Here is a 24,037-nt window from a genome sequence, read left to right as displayed (position 1 = left end):
AAGGGAAAATTGGGAACAATACAGGTATGGTAAGGGAGGGGGAGGGGGGAAGGAAATAGGGGATTTAGGATAAAATAAGGAAAGGTACAATCACATATTTTAACAAACAAGCAACTGTCCGTATCATAATAATGAGTGAATATCTTAAAATAAGCTTAACTATAGCCATATTACAAACAGTTAATAAACAAATAAATTCATCTATTAAAGAAACACGAATAATAAAATCTCAGAAAATCCTAACTATCAACATAGATAAAAATCACTAAATCACTAAAAATAACAATGTCATCTACCTATTAATTAGAACTTGGTTAGAAATCAATCATCTATTCTGAGATGTTAGATCCTTTTCAAATTCTAATGTGTCTCTAACCATTGATAAAATTTATCCAAGTTATAAAATAAACTGAATCATCTTTTTCTTTCATCTCCAATGTTAATCTATCCATTTCTGCACACTCTTAAGATTTTAGTAATTATAGTCTGGTCAGATGGTAGATTCTCATTTTTCCAATATTGGGCAAATACTGTACTATCCTCGTGGCTGTTAAAACATGCAGTATCAGATAATCATTCTCTTTACCATAATTAGGTTTTAATATTCCTAACAAAAACAATTCCGGTTTATATTCTATCTGTATTTTCATCATCTTTTCCAGCTATCTATGAATCTTAGACCAGTATTTCTTAGCATTGGGCCATATCCACCAGACATGGTAATAAGTTGTTGCTTACATTTCCAACAAATATCCGAAACATTTTTAAACATTTTCGCTAAGCAAACTGGTGTCATATGCCATCTGTAAAACATCTTTTTCTTTATATCATGCCACTTTTGTGAGCTTAATATTTTTATCCCAAAGTTTGTATGGTAAAACTCTTCCGTGCCAGGAGGTTAGGGCCATTCTGTACCTCAAGGGTTTTCAGAGCAGAGTAGCATCCATAGGGAAAGTACATTTGGAGGTTTTTTTCCTTGAAAACATTTTGCTTCTCATCCTGAATGGTGGGGACTGAATGGAGGGGAATGGAAGTCAGAACTGAAGAAGCTTCTTGGATGAGAAGTGAAAGGTTTTCAAGGAAAAAAACACACACAATCCAGTTGTCTTTTGAAAAGCACCTTTGGGACAACCCAAACCTGGATAATTGAGAATGCAACATATATCAAAGCAACAGCGATGAGATGTAAAGAAATACTGTACCTTTCACCAAATTATATTTTTGATCCTTTCTAGCTCTAACACCAGAGGTAATATACATCCATGATAACTGTTAGCCATGAATAATCTCATTCTCTATGAATTTGTCTAATTCCCCCTCTTTAAAGCTATCACTCAAGCGTGTGGTCAGGAATTCCAAAGTACTGTATAAAAAGTTTTCATCTGTCCTGAATCTCCTACCATTCAGATTTCTTAAGTTCTAGTATTGTGTATGCTTTAGTATGACAGCAAGAAAAAGAGATGGACAAATAAAGAATTATTTGTCCTCAATATCCATAGATTTGTACATCTGTCGGTTCTCCTTCATTGTGTTTCCCATTGATTGATTGATTCATTGATTCATTCATTCAATGTCTGCCCAATTCAGTAAGATGCTTGCATTAAAAAAGTAGGAACGATTAAAAAAATGAAAAAGTAAACACCAAGAAGACAAATTCTAAATAACTATAAAATTGCCTCCTGGAGCTCATTCTACCACTCTGCCTCCAGACCAAAGAGAATAGCCAGGTTTTTAATGACTTTTTGAATGTCATCAGGGTGGAAGCTGTATGGGTAATTTAGGGCAGTGGTTCTTAACCTGAGCGATATCGCCCCCCAGGGGGCAATTTTGTTTTTCAGGGGGGCGATGGAACGAAAAGGGGCAACACGGGGGCAAAGGAACAAAAAGGGGGCGATATGGAGATGATGGAGCGAGAAGATTTGGGGACACTTTTGAGCCTGCTCCTGTGGCTCCAAGCCTCCTCCGCCATTTGGAGAGAGAGACAGAGATAGAGAGAGATGCTTCTCTCTCTCTCTCTCTCTCTCTCTCTCTCTCTCTCTCTCTCTCTCTCTCTCTCTCTCTCTCTCTCTCGGATTTGCTCCCTCGCAGGGCTTCTGATTGGCCCTGTGCCCAGGTGCCCTGCCCCCTGGGAGAAGCGCAGCCAGGAAGTCCGTTTCCCTGGTTGGCCCCATCCCAGGTGCACGTGGCTGGGGAATCGCGCAAGGGATCCCCGGGATCCCTGCTGGGAACAGCCCACCAGAGCCTCAGCTGAGCAGGCCAGCCTTCCCGCAATCCACAGCCCCAAGGGAGAGCAGCCCCTGCGATCCCCAGCCGTGGGACCGTTGGCCCAGCTGGCCAGGAAGGCACGCTGCTTTGTCGACGAAGAATGTGAGGTGAGATGGCACCAAAATTTTTCACACAGTTGAGATATGGGAAAAAGACTGGAAATAAATTATTTGCATTTATATATTTTAAAGAAAACAAAAAAAAATGTTTGCATAAATTGAAGAATTATTTCCTATGTTGTGAGTGAGAGGTTATGTTGGGGGAGGGGGGCGATGACAACTTCCTCATTGGCTCAAGAGGGCGATTCATTCAAAAAGGTTAAGAACCACTGATTTAGAGGATGCTTTCAAGAGTTCTTATAGATGCTACTATTTTGTTGAAGGGACCTGGGTTGCATCCATTGTACTCAATCTTATTGGCTCAGCAGAAATAGTAGAAGATAGGTGGTCCTTCAGGCACCCAAGCCTATGACATGAAGGACTTTAAAGGTAACCACCAGCACCTTGAATTGTACCCAGAAGGCAACTGCTAAGCAGTGCAGTAGTGGCATAATATAGACATAGCATAGCATGCCCATCACTAGCCACATTGCTGGATTCTGGAGCTGTTATAGCTTCCAAATGGTCTTCAAGGAAGAAACATGCAGCATGAATTGCAGGAGTTCATTCATGAGATGATTGATTCATGAGTGACTGTTTGAAAGGCCTCCCAATCCAGGAATGGGGGCAATTGACCCACTAGATGAATCTGTACAAAGGCCACAGCTGCCACCTATTCTTTGAATAGGAGCTGTAAATCCAAGAAGATTCCCAGATTATGCAGCAGCCTTGAAGGTGGAAGTACAATTCCACCCAAGACTAAAGATGGAAAGTCCTTAGAATCAAGGAAATCAAATATCCACAGCCACTTAGTTTGGGCAGGATTAGGCCTGAACCTCTTCCTTCCCATATAGACATGCGCAGATTTCAGGCACTGGCACAGTGCCTTAACAGGATCAGACTGTGGCCAGGGTGTACTGTTGGGTATCATCAGTGTGCTAATGCATTTTGACTCCGAAGTAACTGATAAGCTTGTAGTGCAGTTAGTGCAGTGTAGGTGAAAATATCAAGTTCTGAAGCACATCTTGAGAATCCCCAGATTTAATCTCTTCCACCATCACCCCCATCAGCAATTGACTGGACTGACTGTAAAGAAAGGAGAGCTATTATAACACAGTACCTCCATCTCCTAAACTTTGTAATTGTTCTAGAAGAATACAATGATTGATAGTATCAAAAGTCACTGAGAGATCAAGCAGAACTAAAATGGATGCACCATCTCCACCCTGGCTCCCACCAAAAATCATCAACACGCACAACCAATGCAATCTTCAGCCTGAAATAGGTCCAGATAATTAGTTTCCTCCAGGAGTCTCTGAACAGCTGTCCAATCACCTTCTCAACATCTTCCTAAGAAAGGGGAGATTGGAGATTGGATGATAACTGACCAGAGGAATTGGGTCCAGCAATAGCCTCTTGAGAAGAGGGCATGCCATCACCTCCTTCCAGGCTGGAGAGAATATACCCTTTCTCAGAAAGGTTGACATCACTGCATTGACCCAACTACAGGTAATCTCCCAGGCTGCCTTAAGATAACCCCTCAAGGGCATCCCCCATTTTATGATACATTGTTGCTTTCCTAAAGGATCTGCCAATTGGCTATATGGATGGATGGATGGATCCTTTTCCCATGACAGCCTTATGTTATGGATCACTGTTTTTATAAATTACATACCAAGACCATTTCTTAGTCACTCCTAATTCAGCTCACATTTGCATATTACACATAAGTATCTTTTTACTTTTGCTCCAATCATGTACTTTTATACATTTATAAAATAACTTTCAGTCTTGTCCCTTTGCCTGTGCTTTAAAAAAGAAATTAATATTGGTAGTTATAATCAAGTATCTATTCAGCTGAATAGGTGTACATGCCATGTTTTTTAAAACTAGAATCAGGGGCTTTTATAAAAACTGAAAAAATGGTATTACAGGATCAGTCTTTGTGAACCTTGGAACTCTTTTGATATTTTATGCTTTAACACAGCTTGCTCTTGGGAGTGAGATGGAGGGAGGCACAGCAGTTAAGATGGCTCATAGTGTGATGGACTTATGATTTCTGCTCAAGGAGCAGAAAGTAGCTATGGCTAGGACAGCCTTTGCATAATTTTGGGTTGTATTTCAATTGTGTCCGTTCCTGGATTGAGATACCCACAGTCATTCATACCCTAATGACCTCCAGATTGGACTGTGCAATGCACTTTAAATGGGGCTGCCCTTGAAGAGTATTTGGAAGCTGCCATTGTCGCAGAATATAGCCACATAGGGCATCAACAATGCATATTTTTGCACATGTGACATCACAGCTCTGTGAGCTGCATTGGTTATTGTGCTTCTGGATGAAATTCAAGATGCTGGTAGTCATCTTTAAAGCCCTTCATGGTTTGGGGCCAGGTTACTTATGGAGCTGTCTCTCTCCAGTTTTTTATACATCAAATCCAGTCAGACAAGAGATACATGCTCTGGGCCCCATCCACCAAAGACCACTGGCTGGCGGAGCCTAGGAGAAGGGTCTTTTCAATTATGGCACCTGGCCTTTGGAACATTATTCCTCCAGAGATCAGATCTGCCTCATCCCTGTTGGCCTTCCATAAACCCTAAAGATGGGTTTCTGGGCTTGAGTCTGGAGCTCCAGATTCACGAGGAAGCCCATCTCTTGGTCATGCTGATCACTGTGGTTATGATTCTGGACTGCTATAAGTTTTTATACATAGGTAGTCCTCCACTTACGATAATATTTGCACCCCAAATTTCTGTTGCTAAATGAGGCAGTTGTTAAATGAATTTTGCTCCATTATACGACCTTTCTGGCCACAGATATTAAGTGAATCACTGCAGCTGTTAAGTTAGTAACACAGTTCTTAAGCGAATCTGGCTTCCCCATTGACTTTGCTTGTCAGAAGGTCGCAAAAGGTGATCACATGACCCCGGGACCCACTGCAACCATCACAAATATGAGCCAGTTGCCAAGCGTCTGAATTCTGATCGCATGACCATGGGGATGCTGCTATACTTGTGTGAAAAACAGTCATAAGTCACTCTTTTCAGTGCCATTGTAACTTTGGTCATTAAATGAATTCTTATAAGTCGAGGACTACCTGTAGTTTTTATCATTTTAATTTTTTATTTATTTTACACATTTCTGAACCACCCATCTGCCTCAAAGAGATGTTGTGAACTACCTAGTGTCATTTATTGAAGATGGATGACTATACTGTATAAATCTATTACATTAAATTAATTAAAATAAAATCATGGGATCTTTAGGCCTCAGGTGCCTCCTTCCCAGCTTCTGTCAGCATTGCAGTTCTGTCAATTTGCCTGCTGAGGTGACTGCTAATGCTATTTTGGGGGCATTGTATTTTTTTTATGGTGTTCCACTGATAGTCACACAGCTGTACTTCCCTACAGAGGCACCTGCTTAATAGGGTTATGTGGAGGAAAGAGAAGGAGAAAGAATTCACAAGCCATTAGTAAATAAATGAGACAGTAAATAAGAACTCTGGCTCTGGGAGAGATGGAAGCATGAGAAAGAGACTCTGAAGAACCCTGCCTTAATTCCGTATGGTATAAAGAAGGGGCAGAGGAAATCACTGGCAGACTTTCCGGGTTCTATTATTATATCCTACAAAATGTTTCTCAACTGTGGAAACTTTCAGATGTGTGGACTTCAATTCCCAGAATTCCCCAGCAAGCATGGAATTCTGGGAATTGAAGTCCACACTTCACTGAAAGTTGCCAAGGTTGAGAATCACTGCTTCACAGCAATAGAATAGAGTTCCAGTTGTCCTTGTGGTATGTTTTCTGATCTGGCCTACCTCAAAGGACTGATAGATTACTATTTTTAGTTTACATAAATCTGGGCAATTATCAAATGGCAGCATAGAGTTAGAATGTTCTATTTTCAGCTTAAAAATGGTAGCCATTCTGGTCTGGTCTCTGCTAGATTAAATGGAGCTTTGGCCTGATCTAGTACAGCTTATTCACATGTCATCAGGTGCCCAATGACAGCCTAGCTACACAGGAAAACCAAGATAGATTTTGCTCTGTTATAGTATGCACATGCATTCTTAAGCTTGCTCTCTAGGGAGAAGATGTAGAGTGGATTAGGTCAGCCAATTCCTCAGCAGGCCCATTAACACAGCAAGTCTGCTCTTAGCAATTCAGGATTTGGCTTGCCTGCAGATAAGAAGTTATATTTTTTTGCTCCCTCTCTGTCATTTTTGCACTAAGTATCCAGTCATAGCAGAAAATGACGCAACTACAAGGCAGGGAAACCAAAAGTGGCTTTTCACAAAACACCAATATTAAATGAAAGAAAAAAGAAAGAAAGAGCATAACAAACACTGTTCTAGAGTTCAGTGAGAAAAGAGTAAAAAATCAAGCAGGATGGAACTTGCTGCTGATAAACTGAACCTCCACAACCCTGAAGCATTCTTCTTTCTTACTGTAGGAACCTTTATAGCTCCAACAGGCATCAACCTGAATGTGGAGTCAGACCACATGTAAAGAGGTCAAAATTTGTGCTGACACTTTCAGCTGGCTTGCAGAACTTTGACTGGAGAACATCACATTTCCTTCCCACCCAGATTCTGACTGTGATTAATCCCATACAGGCTTGTATGATATATTTTTATATACAATTTTTCCATATATGTTTTACATGTTTTTTTTCAAGATTATATGTTTTTTAAAGCCATATCTTCCAAGTGTATACTTCATCATGTATTTTTCCCTATTGTTTTGCAGTGAAAACTGTATGGTAAAATTCTTTGAAGTACATATCACAGTGGGCAGTTGCCTTCTGCTTCCCTTCTAGCAGGACAGGTCAACTTCTGAAAATCAAGATCAGCAGTTCTGTTTTTGACCTTGTAGACCAGCATTTCTCAGCTTCAGCCACTTTAAGATCTGTGGACCTCAACTCCCAGAATTCCCCAATTGGAATGCAGGACCAGTTTTATTTGCTTTGGGCCTTTGTTTAGAAGAGCTTAATGGCAACAGAAGTATAAGGAGTCTGATTCTTCTCCCTTAATCTTCTCCTTCCAACAAACCAGAAAACCACCCCAAGTTTGATGGCTTAGTTGTCAATCATTTTGCCAAATTAGAATGCTGGAGGGCTGCAGGAAATCTATATGCCATAGGTAACCCATTTTTAAGAAGAGATTAGACACCCATTTGTCTGCCTAAGCAAGGGGTTGGAATAGAAGATCTCCAAGGTCCCTTCCAACTCTGTTAATCTGTTCTGTTCTGCCTTATATATTTGGGATATACAAAATGAATAAGTTTGCAACTAAATGACACACTACTAAGTTTAATGGGTGCTGTAGTTTCCTTTCAAGGAGGAAGATAGCAATGTCAAAGGAGAAGGACCAAGAGTGTGATTTAGTGGTGAATCCCTGTTTAAAGCATAAAGAGGGCATCATTTAAAGCAGGGGTGTCAACCTGCCAACCTGCGGGCTGGATGCATTATAGCGAAACCGTGCCCACCCCATTGCCAGCAATGGCAAAAAAGGTGCGATACGTCACGTCACGATACATTACATGACGTTGCGAGTTTGACACCCCCGATTTAAAGGAAAAGCACAGAACTTCGCAGTTTCAGTCCACCAGCATATTCAGAAAAAGAGACTTCTCAAAGTCCACTGAGGCTCCCTAGCTGAACCTTGAGCCATTGATAGTGCTAGACTAGATATACCAAATTGTATGATTGCATATTTTTGTGTGTTCTGTAACGTTCCTTTGTGATTGCTATGGCAAGTGATCTTGGTTACTGAATGTACTTTAGGGTTTGGATGTTGGGAAAATTAAGCTGAGCTCTCTGAATTGGCTCAGCCCAGCCCAGCAAATCTTGATTCCTTTAAGATTAAAATTGTAATTGCCTTCCAAAGAAGATGGGTGGGATGCTCCACTAAACCAGATTTCAGCCTGACATGTGTTTTTTCCCAGTGGAGTCATGGAGAAGGGTAATGGGAGATCTTTATCTTTTGCAGTTCTTCTCCATCTCCGTAAGGTCGAGAAGTTCTTCATAAGACAGCTGTGTTTGTTGTCTCTTTCCTTCCCCAGGAAGCTGCAAATATTTTAAAGAGTGAAAAAGGATGGAGCGTATCTCCCTTTCCTGCTTAGAGTCCTGACAAACAAGGAACAGAACTGCTCTGGGTACCAGAAGGAGAGTTGAAATTGGCAAAGATCAGTTAGTGGCAGCAGGTTGGAGAAGCTCAGCCAACCCACTCCAGCTCCCCTGGGAAGTGTCTGTACTTGTGAGAATCACACTTTCTTGCAGATCAGATGCCTCCCACCTTGACGTGGTGCTCAAAGGTCAGGTTTGTGAAGCTTTGACACCCTCTAGTGCCCAATTGGAGCAAGAGCAGTATCTGAAAGTGCCCATTTCCTTCCTGCAAAGCTCGTGCTCCTTGGTGGCTGCTTAGCAGGCCGAAATTCAAGAAATGCAACATTTCTTAATTTCCAGAAAAGAGGATCATTGTGAGGTTGTTGTTGTGTGAGAGTGCTATGTTTATTCCCTGAGCAGTGGGGGAAGGGAAGAGGAAGTCTAGCGATATATGGATGCTTCCATTTTGCATAGCTTGGCTTATTTTTGGACTTGTCCTCTCCTGCCTAACTTTCAAGAGATGAATAATAACAACGCATCCCTGCACAGGGTCTGATCAGGTGCTTCGGATGCTACTAATGCAGAAAAGTGGTACAGATGGTGAAGGGAGGAGGCGGTACTAGAGTAGCAAAAAAAAAACCAAAAGCTGGAGGTGTGGGGGGGGGCTCAGATCTAGCTCAGTGCAGGAAATCTCTTAAGGAAATGCTTTTTCATGGTTGCATTGAAATATCTTAACATTCAGCTAAGATCTATCCTGCTTAGGCTAAACCCAATATTCAAGAGGTCCTAAATGGGACTGTTTCCCTACCATCCTTGCACATTGTCTTTCCCTCTGGGACCACTGGGCTCCAGAAGACTGCACCAAGCCAGAGGAGCATGTGGGTAGTTCTCCTGGTTTCTGAAAAAACTTGCATATTTGAAGAGAGCAAGGCACAGTAGGGAGAAAGAAGGAGAGGGGAAAGCAAAGCAGGGCTCTGTGATAGCAGTGGGTCCCTGCTGGGGTGTGACTCTTGCCAGCCATCTGCAAGTAGATTGACCAAATCCTTACCTGCAGAATTTTCTGCAAAGACTAATGAAAACAAAGGCATATTTGGGGTATGACATTTCAGAACTGAAAACGGCTGTTTATAGAGGGGGGGGGTGTTTCCAGTTCCTCTGCTTCTACTTCCCATCTTGCATTCTTGTCTACTGCTCGAGGCTGTTCTGTGCTGGAATAAAGGTAGCTCAGGTTCACTGTACATACTTTTAGTTGGGCTTAGGAAATCAGTACTGAAGCAGAAATCACATTTTTGGCAGGCTGCTGCAGTTCTTTGTCTCATTCTCCTCTTACAATGCTATCTAATATTTGGCTTCTTCTGCAGTGAGCATGTGGGTACATGGACCACGGCAGTCTCCTTGTTAAGGATAACTGAAGAACATTTACTTTTTCCGTGGGTTGTGTTGTCCTTATTTTAGAACAATTTGTAATTCAGTAGCATTGACTCTCTGGAGGGGGGCTATGTGAAAGCAAGAGCGGAAGGAAAACACATGTTTTCCAGGGCACAGACATGTGCACAGGCTCATAACATTATGACAAAGGATCCAAGCAAGACAGAAAGGAAGATTTCTCCCTGGAAAGCAGAAAAGAGTTAACATCTATATTTAACAGGAGAGGATGAGGGGATAGCAAAAATGCCCTTCCTCAATTTGGGGAGCTTGTTGGCCTCTTGAAGACAACCACAGTTCTCCAAAGCAAGCCATTCTAAGGACCCTTTGCAATTTGTTGGGACAGTGTAGAATATTAAAATGGTCCTTAGACCCACTTGCTGGTTAGTGTCTGGAAATCAAGGAAGGGAAAGGAATGCTTAAGGGTGGTCCCGAGGCAAGGGCTATCCTGTAGGATTGTTACAGCTCTGCCATACCCAAGGCCCTGGGGGTCACTGCTATGGTGTTGTCAGTGCATGTTTGATTGATCCAAAAAGAATTAACCAGTGGAATGGGTTGCCTTCAGAAATTGTGGGTGCTCCATCACTGGAGGTTTTTAAGAAGAGATTGGACAGCCTTTTGTCCAGAATGGTATAAGGTCTCCTGCTTATGCAGGGAGTTGGACTAGAAGACCTCCAAGGTCATTCAGACTCTGTTATTCTTCCAACTCTGTTATTCTGGTTGGAGGTCTGAGTCCCCACCTTATAGGTGTAACTTTTGGGAGATTCATCCTGAAGGGCTGTTTGACATATGCTTCCTCAAATTCTGTGTTTAGCCCCTTTCCCCTTATATAAAAGGTATAAAAAGGTTTGTTCCGTGATTGCAGCCTGCAAAGAGAGGATGAACACCACCACATTTCATCTTCAGTGCCCGCTAATTCAGAACAGCAACAGCACTAACACATAGACTTATATACCACTTCACAGTGCTTTACAGCCCTCTCTAAGCGATTTACAGAGTCAACATATTGCCCCCAACAATCTGGGTCCTCATTTTGGCGACCTCGGAAAAATGGAAGGCTGACTCAATCTTGAGCTGGTCAGGATTGAAACTCTGGCAATTGGCAGAGTTAGCCTGCAATCCTGCATTCTAACCACTGCGCTACCACAGCTCACGGTGCATCCAAAGGAATCATCCATTCCTTGGCATGAAGCTTCAAAAACTGTATATCTAGAACCGCAGCCTCTTTCCTTTTCTTCCAAAATAGGTTTCTGAGGTTTTGAGGGAAACGTTAATAATGGGAAAATGTTGCATTATTTCTACCTCCTTTGACAGGACTGTTTCAGCCAGGTCTTTTCCTCCAGATGGGAGAGACTGCAGATGTTCTCTGCTGTATTCTTCTAATGGATACCTTTGAGATTTTAGGAGCAAGTTGCAGGCATTTCCTGAAAATAGGTGCTGGAGAAGTACTTGCCTCATTGCAATCTGGCTACTGTGGAGGACGTTGGTAATTCTGTAGAACAGAAGGTTCTTTGCCAGCCCCTCTATTATTCCGAGTCTGTAGGATGCTCTCCCACAAACCCAACTATCAGTTTCTTTTTTTTTTTTTTTCAGAGCAGGCAGATATGTCTCCAGATAAAGTACTTAGCTATAGCCATCCCCCGCTTTTATTTTCAAAACAATCTTTTGGAGCTAAAACATTTTTAGAAATAAATATACTTCTAGAGCTGATGGTTTGGTTTTCAGCAGGTTAAAAATTATTGTAATTTATTAAAAGTAATGTGGGCCAAAGAGATAGGCAAAAATCAAGAAATCTGTCCTTTGGTATGGCAAATCCATTTTCTTGCTGACTCCTGTACTGTTTTCTTTCTACTTGCCAGGAGGTTATGATCCGGCGTTAGCATTGCATTGGTCATGATGATGTCCGGACTGCCGGAGGCCTTGAGCCGGCTGAGAGCAAATTCTCTCCGCAGTTGCTTCAGCCTGGCAGGGCCCTCAGAGTCTACCATGGTTGCTGTACCCATTGATATCGACAAGGATGAAGTTCGGATCCTCAAGGTTTGTTTCCACAGCAACAGTTTCAACATGGGCAAGAACTTCAAACTGGTGAAATGTACAGTCATGACGGAGATACGGGTGAGTTTCATGAATGAGTCTCATTGGTTGATGGCTTCTTGCAATGGACTTGGACCCATGTCCTTCTGTTTACATCAGTGTTTTTCAAATTTGGTGAGAGCTACTTTGGTGTAGTGATTAAGATGTCAGACTAAAAACCAAGAGAGCATTTCTTGTCCCACCTTAAGCATAAAGCCATCTGGATGAAGCCAGTCACTGTCTCTCAGCTCTAGGAAGGTGACAATGGCAAACCACTTTTAAAAATCCTTGCCAAGAAAACTGCAGGTTCTTATCCAGCAGTCTCCCAGAATCAGACACCACTGAACAGAAGGAAAAAAACCAAACATGGCAATTTTAACATGCGTAGATTTCAGACTTTCAGAATTCCTCAGAATGCTGGCTGGGGATTTCTAGAAATTGTATCCACACATCTTAAAAGTTGCCATGTTTGAAAAACACTGATTTAAATGAATGAAATGGCCCATATTAAAAGATGCACAAGTGTATATCACCAAGGTATGTGTTCGATATATTTCTGCACATTATGTGTAAATTATATCCCCTCCGCTGCCAATTCCCAGTCATTGAGGGCCAGAGTGTAGATATTACTTCGGCCTTTTGGGCAGTGGGGAGGAGGGAATCAAAGTGGAGGCAGGCTATCCTTTTGAACTTGTTTTTCCATCCTTATCCTGAAAATGGCACTCAAACCCGAAAAACAGGCCAAAATTTCATCACCAAAATTTAGCAACAGAGTCTCAGGCTCCTGGGGGCTTTTGGTTTACCATCCTTGACCAAGGACTGCAAGAGTTCAAGGAATTGGTTTTTTACAAAAGTAGAGCTCTTTTTAGACAGGCCGTCTCACCCACGTCAGAATGAAGGGCTGGGGACTGCATAGCCAAAGTTGATGACCTACAGCTAAATCATTTAGGGATTTAATTTAGATCAAATGAAGGCAAACCAGACATTGAGAAAAACGGGGTTGTACAAAATTAGTCCTGAGGGAGAAGTGGATTCAGTGGAATTCTTAGGTATCCTTGTTTTTATTGGATTGTTATGCACACACGTGCACATACAAACATACAATTTTGGGGATATACGTTTATTTAATTTATATACTTTAGTTTTCTTAATACTTCTGGTACTTTTGCCTATTGCAGGGCTAAATCTAAAGCTGCTACTATCCCTCTTGTATGTGAATGATGACATTTTGGCAATATAAATTTAAATATTCAGAGAACGGAACACCCCTGTTTAGAAGCAGTCTACCCCTGAATTTAGCTGTTGGGACAAAGCAAAAAGATGTATTTTCTGTATGCTTTGTGAATATTCTAGAGCAGCGATGGCAAACCTTTTAGAGACCGAGTGCCCAAAAACTGCCCTGCCCCCCAGCCACCCCCTTACTTCGCCCCCCACTCAGCCCCATCCACCCACAGGGCCACCAACCGCCTCCATGGCCCACCGCAGATTGCCCAGGCAGCCCTGTAGCACCATGGCAGCCACACCCTTCGCCCACACCCCGCAGCATCATCTGCGTGCAATGCGGCGCAAGGGCAGAGTATTGTCCCTGCTGCCCAGCTGCCATGGCTGCGCTGCTCTGCGTGGACCGTGCCCAGGAGTGACTCTCCTCCGGGGGGCTGCTGGTGAGGAGGGAGCCATGGGGGGAGGTGGGGCTGGGGCAACAGCACGTGTGCCCACAGAGAGGGCTCTGAGTGCCGCCTCTGGCACGCGTGCCATAGGTTCACCACCACTGTTCTAAATAATGAACTGTTCTTGAGAATAAAATGTTGAATTAGATGTATTTAGGGTGTAATATAGCAAAGCAGGTCTTAAATTCAAAATATGTTCTGCTTAGCTTCTTCTGAGTATATTGTCTCTCTTCTTAGGTTTTGTAAGACTTTAGAGGCCCTTTTCATAGGGTTACAAAGCCAGTAACCATCTTTCCCCCAGAAAAACAAAATAAACAAATGTGAGATCTTTACTTTTTTCCTCTCATTCAGATACTAATTCTTGGGTCCAAGGAGGAATGTGCAAAATGATTGTATACCTAAAACGTTATAGATGAGGTCCAAAATGACATTAGTGGGTTGCCAAAATGTCATTTAGTGCATTGCTAATGAGGAGTATATATTACAGTATTTCTTGGCAACTTGAAAATGTGTTGATTTCAATTCCCAGAATTCCCTGGTCAGATTTTTTTTTTTTCCCCTTGACTCTTCTTTTTAATTAGAAATGCTTCTTGCACTTCTCCAGATTAAATTCAAATAGAAGGTAGATATCTGATTTATTTTTAAAATACTGCTCATGTGAATTACCAAACTGATCTGTCAGAATTTCTTTTAAGTTCAGAAGTATTATATTTTTCTCCCCTTCCTGCATTTTTCCTTTATAGGAAGTAATAAAGTCAATCCTACAGAGTGGAAGAATTGGTCCTGATATCCAGCTTGCTGAGTGCTATGGATTACGCCTGAAGCATGTGAAATCGGACGAGATCCATTGGCTTCATCCAGACATGACAGTGGGTGAAGTCCAGGAGAAATACGAATGTTTGCACCTTGAGGCTGAATGGAGGTAGAGAGCCCCTTCTGTATCCATCCTGTTCTCACCAATCCTCTTGACCGCAATACAGAGATGATTATTCAGACCAATCTTTCCAGATTAGCTACATTTTTAGGTACTAAAAGAAACAGGGGCAAAGTTCAGTTTTTCTGAGATATCTTATTATGCTTATTTTCTCCCAGCAAGTCTCATCTCCAAAGAGGTTTGTTTGTTTTAATTTCATTAGTACAATGAAACAAACAATGCATCGATGAGACAATGATACGGTGATTAAAATAAAACTTAAGATAGGGGAAGAAACTAAGGAAAAAATATCCATATAATACTAATGTATAGTTAATACAAGTTATACTGGCAGTAGAAGTGGCATTATGGAAAAGAGAGCCACAATAAGATTGTTAGTTGGGGAAGCCAGATTTTGTAGTCTGCTAAATATGAGCACTAAACATGAAGAACGCTGGTTTAACTTAAAAGTTTGGTATGCTGTTTAAGGTATGATCTCCAGGTCCGCTACCTCCCAGAAGATTATGTTGAACGCTTCCAAGAGGACCGGACAACGCTTCTGTACTTCTACCAACAGGTTGGTCTCCAAGGACTACAGTCCCTATTTAAAGTCCCTGGTACAACTTCGTTGAATGTGTGAGATTGCACCTTCCATTGTGCTTGCTAATGCAACTTCATCACATCCTCTAATTCAGTGGTCCCCAACCTTTTTGGCACCAGGGATCGGTTTCATGGAAGACAATTATTCAACGGACTGGAGGGGGACGAATGCCCAACCTAGGTCCCACACATGTGTAGTTTCGCTTACCCACCGCTCATCTCCAGCTGTACAGCCTGGTTTCTAACAGGCCATGGACTTGTACTGGTCTGCAGCCCAAGGGTTTGGGACCCCTGTTCTAATTCAATGTTTTTCAAGTTTGGTAACTTTAGAACATGTAGAGTAGAGTTCAACTCCCAAAATTGCCCTGGCAGCATGCTTTAGCTGAAGGTGTAATTTAAATACATAAATATTTATTATTAAAATGCATTTCATCAATTTATTTAAAGCTCTTGGTGTTTTGTTCTGTGCAAGAACACCCACTTACCTTTGCTTTTGGGAAAGAGTAGTGAGCACCGGTAGGGATCCTTAACTGACCATCTTATACGTGTTTTTCAGCTCCGGAGTGAATACATGCAACTTTATGCGAGCAAAGTGAGTGAGGGGATGGCCCTACAGCTAGGCTGCCTGGAGCTTAGGTATGTACTTGCTAGGCAAAAGATTGCATCTGACACAACCATGTTTGGAAAACATGTGAGCAGGGTCAAAGTCTTGTGGCTTGCACAGTGATCCTTGCAAAACAAGAACCAAAATCCTGAAGCTGGGACATTGGCAAGAAGAAAGATCTGAGGAAGCATGAGTTCAAGAAATGCAAGCAAAGCCAGAAATCTGAAAGGATGCAACAAGGGAGGAATATTATAAGAAATTGGTGAGCTCCTGCATAACAATAAGGCAGGATATTGTTAACTACAGTTTACTGAACAAGCTTTGGTGAATGAGTTTTGTACATCAAGCTAAACTATAATGGGTTGGTTTGCATGAGGCATTAACTCTTAATAGGTGGGTTTTCACATTTAGCTATAGCAAAACAAAACACAATAATACCCAACATTATGCTTCAATCAGACAATAATACTGAATGATATTCTGATGATGATGAGATGGGAAACTTCAATTTGAAAACATCAGTGTGAGTGTTGTGGTGAATTAGGAATCATGCAAGCTTTAATATCCAATTTTTTGCAGGAGATTCTACAAGGATATGCCCCACAACGCTTTAGACAAGAAATCCAACTTTGAATTCCTGGAGTATGTTGATAACATTTTTAACTATGCTGGTTGATGTTTTAAAAAGTTTCTCATTAGTTGTAATGATCTCTGCCTGATAGATTTCTTCTTTTCCAATATGCAGCTTTGCTTGCATAACCGAACAAGATATTTTAAATATGTGTAGGTGTGTGTATCTGTTCATGTATGGAGAAGAAAGTATGTGTATGTGTGGATAAGAGAGACAGAGACAGGATATCCCAAATGCCACCCCCAGATTCACAGTAGCATCTAAGGCTTAACAACTAATTACTGCATTCTTTCTGAGCCCAGTTCCTACCCACTTATATTCTGTTTCAACTGGGAAAACAGAGTTGTATCCCCAATGAATCTTAGCTGAAATCGCAACATTTATTTGCTTGAAGAAAGTTGAGCTGAAAAAAGAATAGGTGGGGGGAAATTACATCGGGTGCAGAAGTGGAATGATGGAGGGTCAAGCCACCAATTAATATTAGTTTTGGTCCCAGATTCTGCACTGATGCCAATAACTTTAATTGAATTGGAAGGAGTAGATGCTCATATACGGTTCCACACAATAGGCTAAATAAGGTTACCAGAGACCTCTCCTTCCAGTCCACAAAGATCTCAGTGAAAACTTTTCTCATTTACAAAACTCATCCCTGCTCTCCTTAGCCAGAGGGCATTGTTTATGGTCACAGATGATTGGAAAAGGGTGCTTTCTTGAGAGCAAGGTGGTGTGCCTCTGGCAGCCAGGATAGGCAGCAGTGCAAAAGATAAGATGGAATGGCCCATTTTAAGAGAGCTGGTTTGCTTCCAAATCTTTTTGTTTGTTTGTTTGTATCCCGGCTTTATTCTTTTTTCAAATAATTCACCTTTCTCTTCCTATTTTCAATACAACAAGAACGCTGTGAGGTGAGTTGGGTTGAGAAAAAATGACTAGCTCAAGGTCATCCAGCTGACTTTCAGGGCTAAGATGGGACTAGAACTCATACTCTCCTGCTTTCTAGCCTGGTGCTTTAACCACTAGATCAAACTGGCTTAAAAAAACCTAAATCTAAATAGAAACACCATAAATTAAAATGTCCAGTGACTGGATACCTACAGATGCGTAAAGCAGCATTTTCTTTCTCTTTAAGGAAGGAAGTGGGACTGGACTTGTTCTTTCCTAAACAGATGCAAGAGAACTTGAAGGTGAGAAATGTTTTAGCCCCACATACACATGTTCAACCAAGGTGGGAACTAGCCATTAGCCAGTCTCTCTGGAGTTGGGAGTTGTAGTATATCTGAGAAAGTCTAGCAGAGCTTCTAGCTTTTCTAGAATTATTTTGAATGGATTTTTCTCCTTTCCCCCCTTTTTTTCTTTCTCACTCTTATTGATCTTAGGAATTATTGTAGTAAAACAGTACAGAGGGGAAAAGTAACTATCTGCTATCCCACGAAACAAGGACCCATAAGTTAGATAAACAAAAATCCACAAGTTAAGGCTTAAAGCTTGAATATCCATAAAAGTAGGGAAATGACAAAATATGCATGACAATATCATCACTCAAATGATGCGACCTAAATATCTGTGTCAGATCTTGGAACATTAGAGTATAATAGTAGTGCTTGCATAATGACAATACTGCATGCTCTACCATGTTGGCATCATCCTGGTTTTCTATAGATGCTGCTGGATGAAAATCTGATCTGTATCAATAGCAGAAAAAAGCTTCAGAATTTGAAATGGCTGAATGAATTATGCCATCACTTTCATACTGAACGATTGGGTCAAAATATTTGTTACTACTCCAAAAATTGCTCTCCATATCGAAAAGTAATTCAGCAAAGTACTGGGGTATTTTTCTTTTAATTACAACAGGATTAAACAACATTTTCAACGACCATTTTAAAATTGCAATCATCTAACACCATCTACTGCCTAAAATATTCTGCTTGTCTGAACAAAACATCTTAGGTTTCCAGCAGTAGTAAAATATTTCATTCCATCTTAGGTTTCTGTCTGCATTTATTATGAAGTTTTAAGAGTTTTTTCTTTTTCTTTTTAATTCCTCCGTGCTTCCCATTCACAGCCAAAGCAGTTCCGCAAGATGATCCAGCAGACTTTCCAGCAGTATGCGCTCCTAAGAGAGGAAGAATGCATCATGAAGTTCCTTGGCACACTCTCCACCTTTGCCAACATTGATCAAGAAAGCTATCGCTGTGAGTTGATTGTAAGTATTGGGCGGGCAAGGAAATATTTCCCAGAGTCTGTGTGGCCTGATTGTGGTTCCAATTACAGTTTAGATATAGACGTAAACATAATCTTTTCAGGATGCTATCATAATAGATGATGTGATTGGTGTCTTCTCTTCAGTACTGTACAGAGAGATGTTCTGACAAGATGAATAGGGATCAACATTTGGAATTTTAGAACTTCTGAAGCTGAAATTCAGTGGATTAGAACTTGTAAGATAAAGGATAGTGTTTGCATATGGGGATCAAATAGGTCAAGGTCAAGGTGTATGATCCAAGAGATTTTATATATGTATACAGTTCATTAGCCTGACATTCTCACATTTAGAAAAGAGGCCAGATCCCCAACCTCAGAATTTCTAACTAACAAAGATAAGCAAATATTTAAAAATACATGTTATATGATAGTCATTCTCCACTGTTAATTGAGGCATCTATCCAAATCTACACATATCTTATTTTTGGCTCCTCCCTGCTTATCTGATGTCACTGGGCCTATGGATGCTAATTGGAATTCATTCCAAAAGGTTTTCACGCTTAAGAGCTTACTTAGGTCATGCATCATACTCATAGTAGTTTCAGCTTATGTGGGGCTTATCATTTTGCTTCAAACTCTGTGGCATCTCTAACTTTCCACCTCCAGGCTGATGTAGTATTAATTGCCATTTGCATCACCTCCTGCTCTAGAATTCTTCCACAATCTTCTATCATTCCTGCTCTAAAATTCTTCAGCAGCTCAACATATTCAGAATGTCAGGGGCTGCAAAAATTAGGAGAGTTTTGTTTCATCTGAAACACAAATTTCTTTTCTCTCTTCCCTTTTCAGCAAGGATGGAATATCACTGTGGACCTGGTGATTGGCCCAAAAGGCATTCGGCAGATGACAAGTAAAGAAGCAAAGGTGAGTTGCTCAGACATCTTGTAAGAAAGGGCTTTCATAATCTATCAAATACGGATTTTCATTGCAATCTATTGTTCCCTTTTTTTGTTGCCTGAATACAAATTAAGCTATTTTGCAGATAGCGAGAGAACAGGAGTGTTTCCATGGTAACTTCAGGGTTGTTTTTGTACCATACAATCATCTTCTCTGAAGGCCACTGGTACAATTGAATAATACAATTTTTAATGCAGGATTCCTGTACCTTTCAATGAATAGAAATTTAATAGGTGTAAGACTAGTTGGATTATGTCTTTTCAAGCAGTAAAACCAAGAGGTAAGATTAAGGGAAAGGGTCTTGTAAAGAGCATGATCATGAAACGCAGGATATTATCTCTCTACTAGATAATTCAAGTTTATGTGCCTGGAGATGGAATGAATTCTCCACTTAGTTCCTCCAAATATAGTCACTCATGCCTTGGTATCCTCACACCTAAACTATTGCAACACATTCTATATGGGGCTATACTTGAACATCCAGAAACTAAGAATGATCCAGAATGCAGCAGTGTGGGCAGTCATAAGGGATACCAGGGAATATTCACATAATGAATGTATTCTGTGAACTACACTGGTTCTCAGTAGGCTTCCTAATACAATCAAGCTTCTGGTTATCACTATAATGTCCTTCTTGGTGCTGAGCCAGGTTATTTGTGGTATAGCTATCTCCAGTTGTTTCTGCTTTTTCCACAAATGCTGACAGAATTGGCATACTCTGAGTCGCTTCTGCTATCTAATGGAGTATGCCTTCTCTGTCTCTTCTAAAAGGTATGTTAAGATACAGATAGCCCTGATTGTCTTGACCTTCTGTGAGGTCTTGAAAACCTGACTCTTCCTTGAGTCATCGGGCCAAAGCACTGGATGAGCTTATCTTGTAATGGTTTGTGTTGTGATTATGAGGGTGGTTTTGACCTTGGTTGCATTGTGCTCGTAGTTGTTTCTATTTTGATTATGGGGATTTTTCTTGTTTTTGTGTTCCCCATTCAGAGTTTAAAATTGTCAATTGGGCAGCCCTGTATATTATACAAATATACACATGCATGCATTCAGGATGGTATAAAATTCGTGCACTGGGTAGAATGTTGGACCTCCAAAAATCTTTCCAACTTTATAATTCTTTGTATGGATGTATGGATAACTAAATAAAAGGCAAGCAAACCTAAAAGCACTATGGCCACTGATTCTGCTGTCAAAGAATATCCAGTCCATTTTAAACAAGAGTATTTTATGAGACCCCTGATTCAGCATTTACCAAGCTTGTAGATAATCCCATTGTGCTTTGCTTTCAACATCACCTAAGTAGAGATTATACTAAAGTTTTATGTGTGTTATTAGCTCCAAGATGGCAGAGCTGATTTTCTTTACAAGAGAGCTTAAGTCTCACCAGTTAGAACTGATGAGCTTTCTAAACTGAAACACATCCTTTAGTGAAATACAAACTATAGGTTGGCCAAATCAGTTTTGCCCTGGAGCCTACATTACAATAATATTCACGCTAACCTCAAAATATAATGGGATTTGTGCCACTATAAAACTTTTTTGTGACATTTAAAAAATAAAGAGACATGAATCAGAATGCTGCTATTCTGCATATATGGGTCCAGCATAGCATCCCACCCCACATTACAGAGTGTGGAAAGCAGAAAGATTTCTTGATTGTAATGCAAGTGAACCTTTCATAAAACATTAATGTTGCTCCTTTGCAGCCCACTTGCTTGGCTGAATTCAAGCAAATCAAATCCATAAAATGTACTACAGTGGAGGAAGGCAGAGCATTGCTGCAGCTTGGTCTGACTGGGAACCCCCAGGTAAGAAGGAAGTGCAAGGTGGCTTTGATTATATCTCAGTTGTCTCCCTGTTCCAGTCTTCCAACACTCTTCTTGAGAGAGAAAAAGTAAGAACAGTATCAGAGCTGTTACATTCGAGCTGGTGCAATCCAGCCTTCTGTACTAGCCAGTCAAAAGTAATCAGAAAGCACACAATATGGACTAGAATTCAGTATCCCTCCTCCATTTTTGCTCCTTAGCGGTTAGGAATCAAAGCATGCCAGGTTTGTTTTCAGAGACAGCAAATCTTCATCAGGACTAATGGCTAGTTTATTTTATTTTTAAAAAATGTTTTATTGATTTTTTCATACAGTTCAAAAGTACTTGTTTAACAAACACGTTGTCTGAGTTTATCATTCACCAATACTTGACTAATGGCTATTTTAACCCTGTCTGGATTGATGGCCATCAACACATTTGATGGCAGCAAATTCCGTATATAACTTTGCACTACATAAATGAGTTCTTCTTCCTTTCATCAGTCTCAAATCTCTCTGTATTTATTTTGACTGAGTGATGTCTACATGCTAACATTGTGAGAGGATTAGGGGACTGGAGGCTAAAACATATAAGGAACGATTGCTGGAATTGGGTCTGTCTAGTTTAACGAAGAGAAGGACGAAGGGGGACATGATAGCAGTGTTCCAATATCTCAGGGGCTGCCACAAAAAAGAGGGAGTCAAGCTGTTCTCCAAAGTGCCTGAAGGCAGGACAAGAAGCAACAGATGGAAACTAATCAAGGAGAGAAACAACCTAGAACTAAGGAGAAACTTCCTGACAGTTAAAACAATTAATCAATGGAACAACCTGCCTCCAGAAGCAGTGAATCCTCCAACACTGGAAATTTTAAAGAAGAGACTGGACAGCCATTTGTCTCAAATGGTATAGGGTTTCCTGCCGGAGCAGGGGCTTGGACTAGATGACCTCCAAGATCCCTTCCAACATCATCATCATTATCATTAGTATTATTAGTATTGCAGCTACATAGATAAATCCAGGCAATTTTCTTGGGAGGTTTCTTTTGGAAGTGGTTTGCTGTTGTCTGCTTCCTGAAACTGAGAAAAAGTGATTGGCCCAAGTTCATCCAGCTGACTCCTTGCCTTAAAATGAGATTATAACTCATAGTCTCACAGTTTCTAGCAAATGACTTTATTTACTACACCAGGGGTAGGCAACCTTGGCTCTTTTATGACTTGTGGACTTCAACTCCCAGAATTCCTGAGCCAGCATGGGAGCCAACCAAGGGGTTTAAACCAATGTAGTTACCATCTTGATGGGCAAATGTGAGCATTGACAATGAAATCTCTGTATGATTGGCATAGGGATCTTATATGGCTTTTTTACTTGGCAGTCCTTGACTATTAAGACATCCTCCCTGGCTGAGGCAGAGAACATGGCTGACTTAATAGATGGCTACTGCAGGCTGCAGGGATGCTTGGATACCTCCCTCATCATCCTACCCAACAGAGGTGAGAATGTAATGAAGTGATCCTTTGCATATGGTAAGGGTGGATCCTATATGATTTGCAAAGCACGGTAAGAATGTAATAGTGCAGACTGAATAATAGTCACATACTTTCTTGTAGAAGAATGTGGATGCTGTAGTTTGTTTCTTAAAACAATATTAAGCTATTTGTGGGAGGTTCTTTCTATCATTTGAACTTATCCAGTTCTTTTCTAATGTAATTCTGATTGACTGGGAAAGATCTATATGTTAACTCTGATCACAGGATCATATCATTCCTATATTCCCTTGAGCTGTGTGAGATATACCCTTGAGATGGATGGGGGGCAAATGAGATTTTTTATGGGATTTTATGTTGTGTGTTTTAAACATTGTAAATTGTCCAGAATCACCTGTGTATGTTGGGTGGGCTTATACCTTTGTTTGTTAGATAGATAGATAGATAGATAGATAGATAGATAGATAGATAGATAGATAGGTAGGTAGGTAGGTAGGTAGGTAGGTAGGTAGGTAGGTAGGTAGGTATAGATAGATAGGTAGGTAGGTAGGTAGGTAGGTGGGTGGGTGGGTGGGTGGGTGGGTGATTAGGTAGGTAGGCAGACAGACAATAGCCAACATAATATTGGGTGTGTTGACTACAAAGTAAGCTAATGTTAGATCCAACATTGCCTTATAGCCTTGTAGCATTGATTATAGCTTTAATCAACCATATATAACCAAGAATTACAAAATATGTTCATCTCATGGTATTTAATAGTATTTTCCCATTCAATCTTAAATCTTAAAATCAGAAGCTTCTCTTAGAAATCAAGGCAACACATTAAACTATTTTGGGTAGTAAAATCATGGTTTGAGAAGAGGCTTCTGAAAATCATATTAATATCCATAATTCATGTTGATGCACAACACCATGTTATTTATAGATAAATTATTTGCTTTCTTAGCCTTAGACTCTTTGTGGCTCTGGACACAAGTGTTAACTGGAAACCCCCACACACAGATACAGAGAGAGAGAGAAAGAATACTTTAAAATTATTACATTGCTATATATGTTTTTATTGTATGATTTCTTAACCCATCATGCAGCTGTAAAAGTACAGTTATCATAATTCATAAATGAAAGCAAACAACACCAAGTTAAAACCTTCCTAAGACATGGAGAAGTCTTCATGGTGAACTCTTCATCTTGTGTTTCTATAGTT

At 40.7% G+C, this 24,037-nt stretch overlaps 1 protein-coding gene across 8 annotated transcripts in view; it reads left to right on the top strand.

The window, feature by feature from the left end:
• The window catches only part of PTK2B (protein tyrosine kinase 2 beta), a 97,849-nt gene that overhangs the window by 41,778 nt on the left and 32,034 nt on the right, over positions 1–24,037 (top strand). For 6 of the 8 annotated variants that reach the window (XM_039345981.1, XM_039345987.1, XM_039345985.1 and 3 more), the window contains exons 2-12: positions 6,817–6,983; positions 11,754–12,009; positions 14,378–14,556; positions 15,037–15,124; positions 15,704–15,783; positions 16,331–16,393; positions 17,509–17,563; positions 18,445–18,585; positions 19,434–19,508; positions 21,251–21,352; positions 22,722–22,839. In XM_039345981.1, the coding sequence (XP_039201915.1) occupies positions 11,788–12,009; positions 14,378–14,556; positions 15,037–15,124; positions 15,704–15,783; positions 16,331–16,393; positions 17,509–17,563; positions 18,445–18,585; positions 19,434–19,508; positions 21,251–21,352; positions 22,722–22,839 (1,123 nt within the window). In that variant the 5' untranslated portion in view covers positions 6,817–6,983; positions 11,754–11,787. The remainder of the gene's footprint in view (positions 1–6,816; positions 6,984–11,753; positions 12,010–14,377; positions 14,557–15,036; positions 15,125–15,703; positions 15,784–16,330; positions 16,394–17,508; positions 17,564–18,444; positions 18,586–19,433; positions 19,509–21,250; positions 21,353–22,721; positions 22,840–24,037) is intronic. The other 2 variants (XM_039345982.1, XM_039345980.1) reach the window with 1 other exon arrangement.

Source organism: Crotalus tigris, unplaced genomic scaffold, assembly GCF_016545835.1.
Source record: "Crotalus tigris isolate CLP2741 ecotype Arizona unplaced genomic scaffold, ASM1654583v1 scf7180000017987.690289119674:8195010, whole genome shotgun sequence".
Taxonomy (NCBI): domain Eukaryota; kingdom Metazoa; phylum Chordata; class Lepidosauria; order Squamata; family Viperidae; genus Crotalus; species Crotalus tigris.
This window is presented reverse-complemented; position numbering and strand designations above follow the sequence as displayed.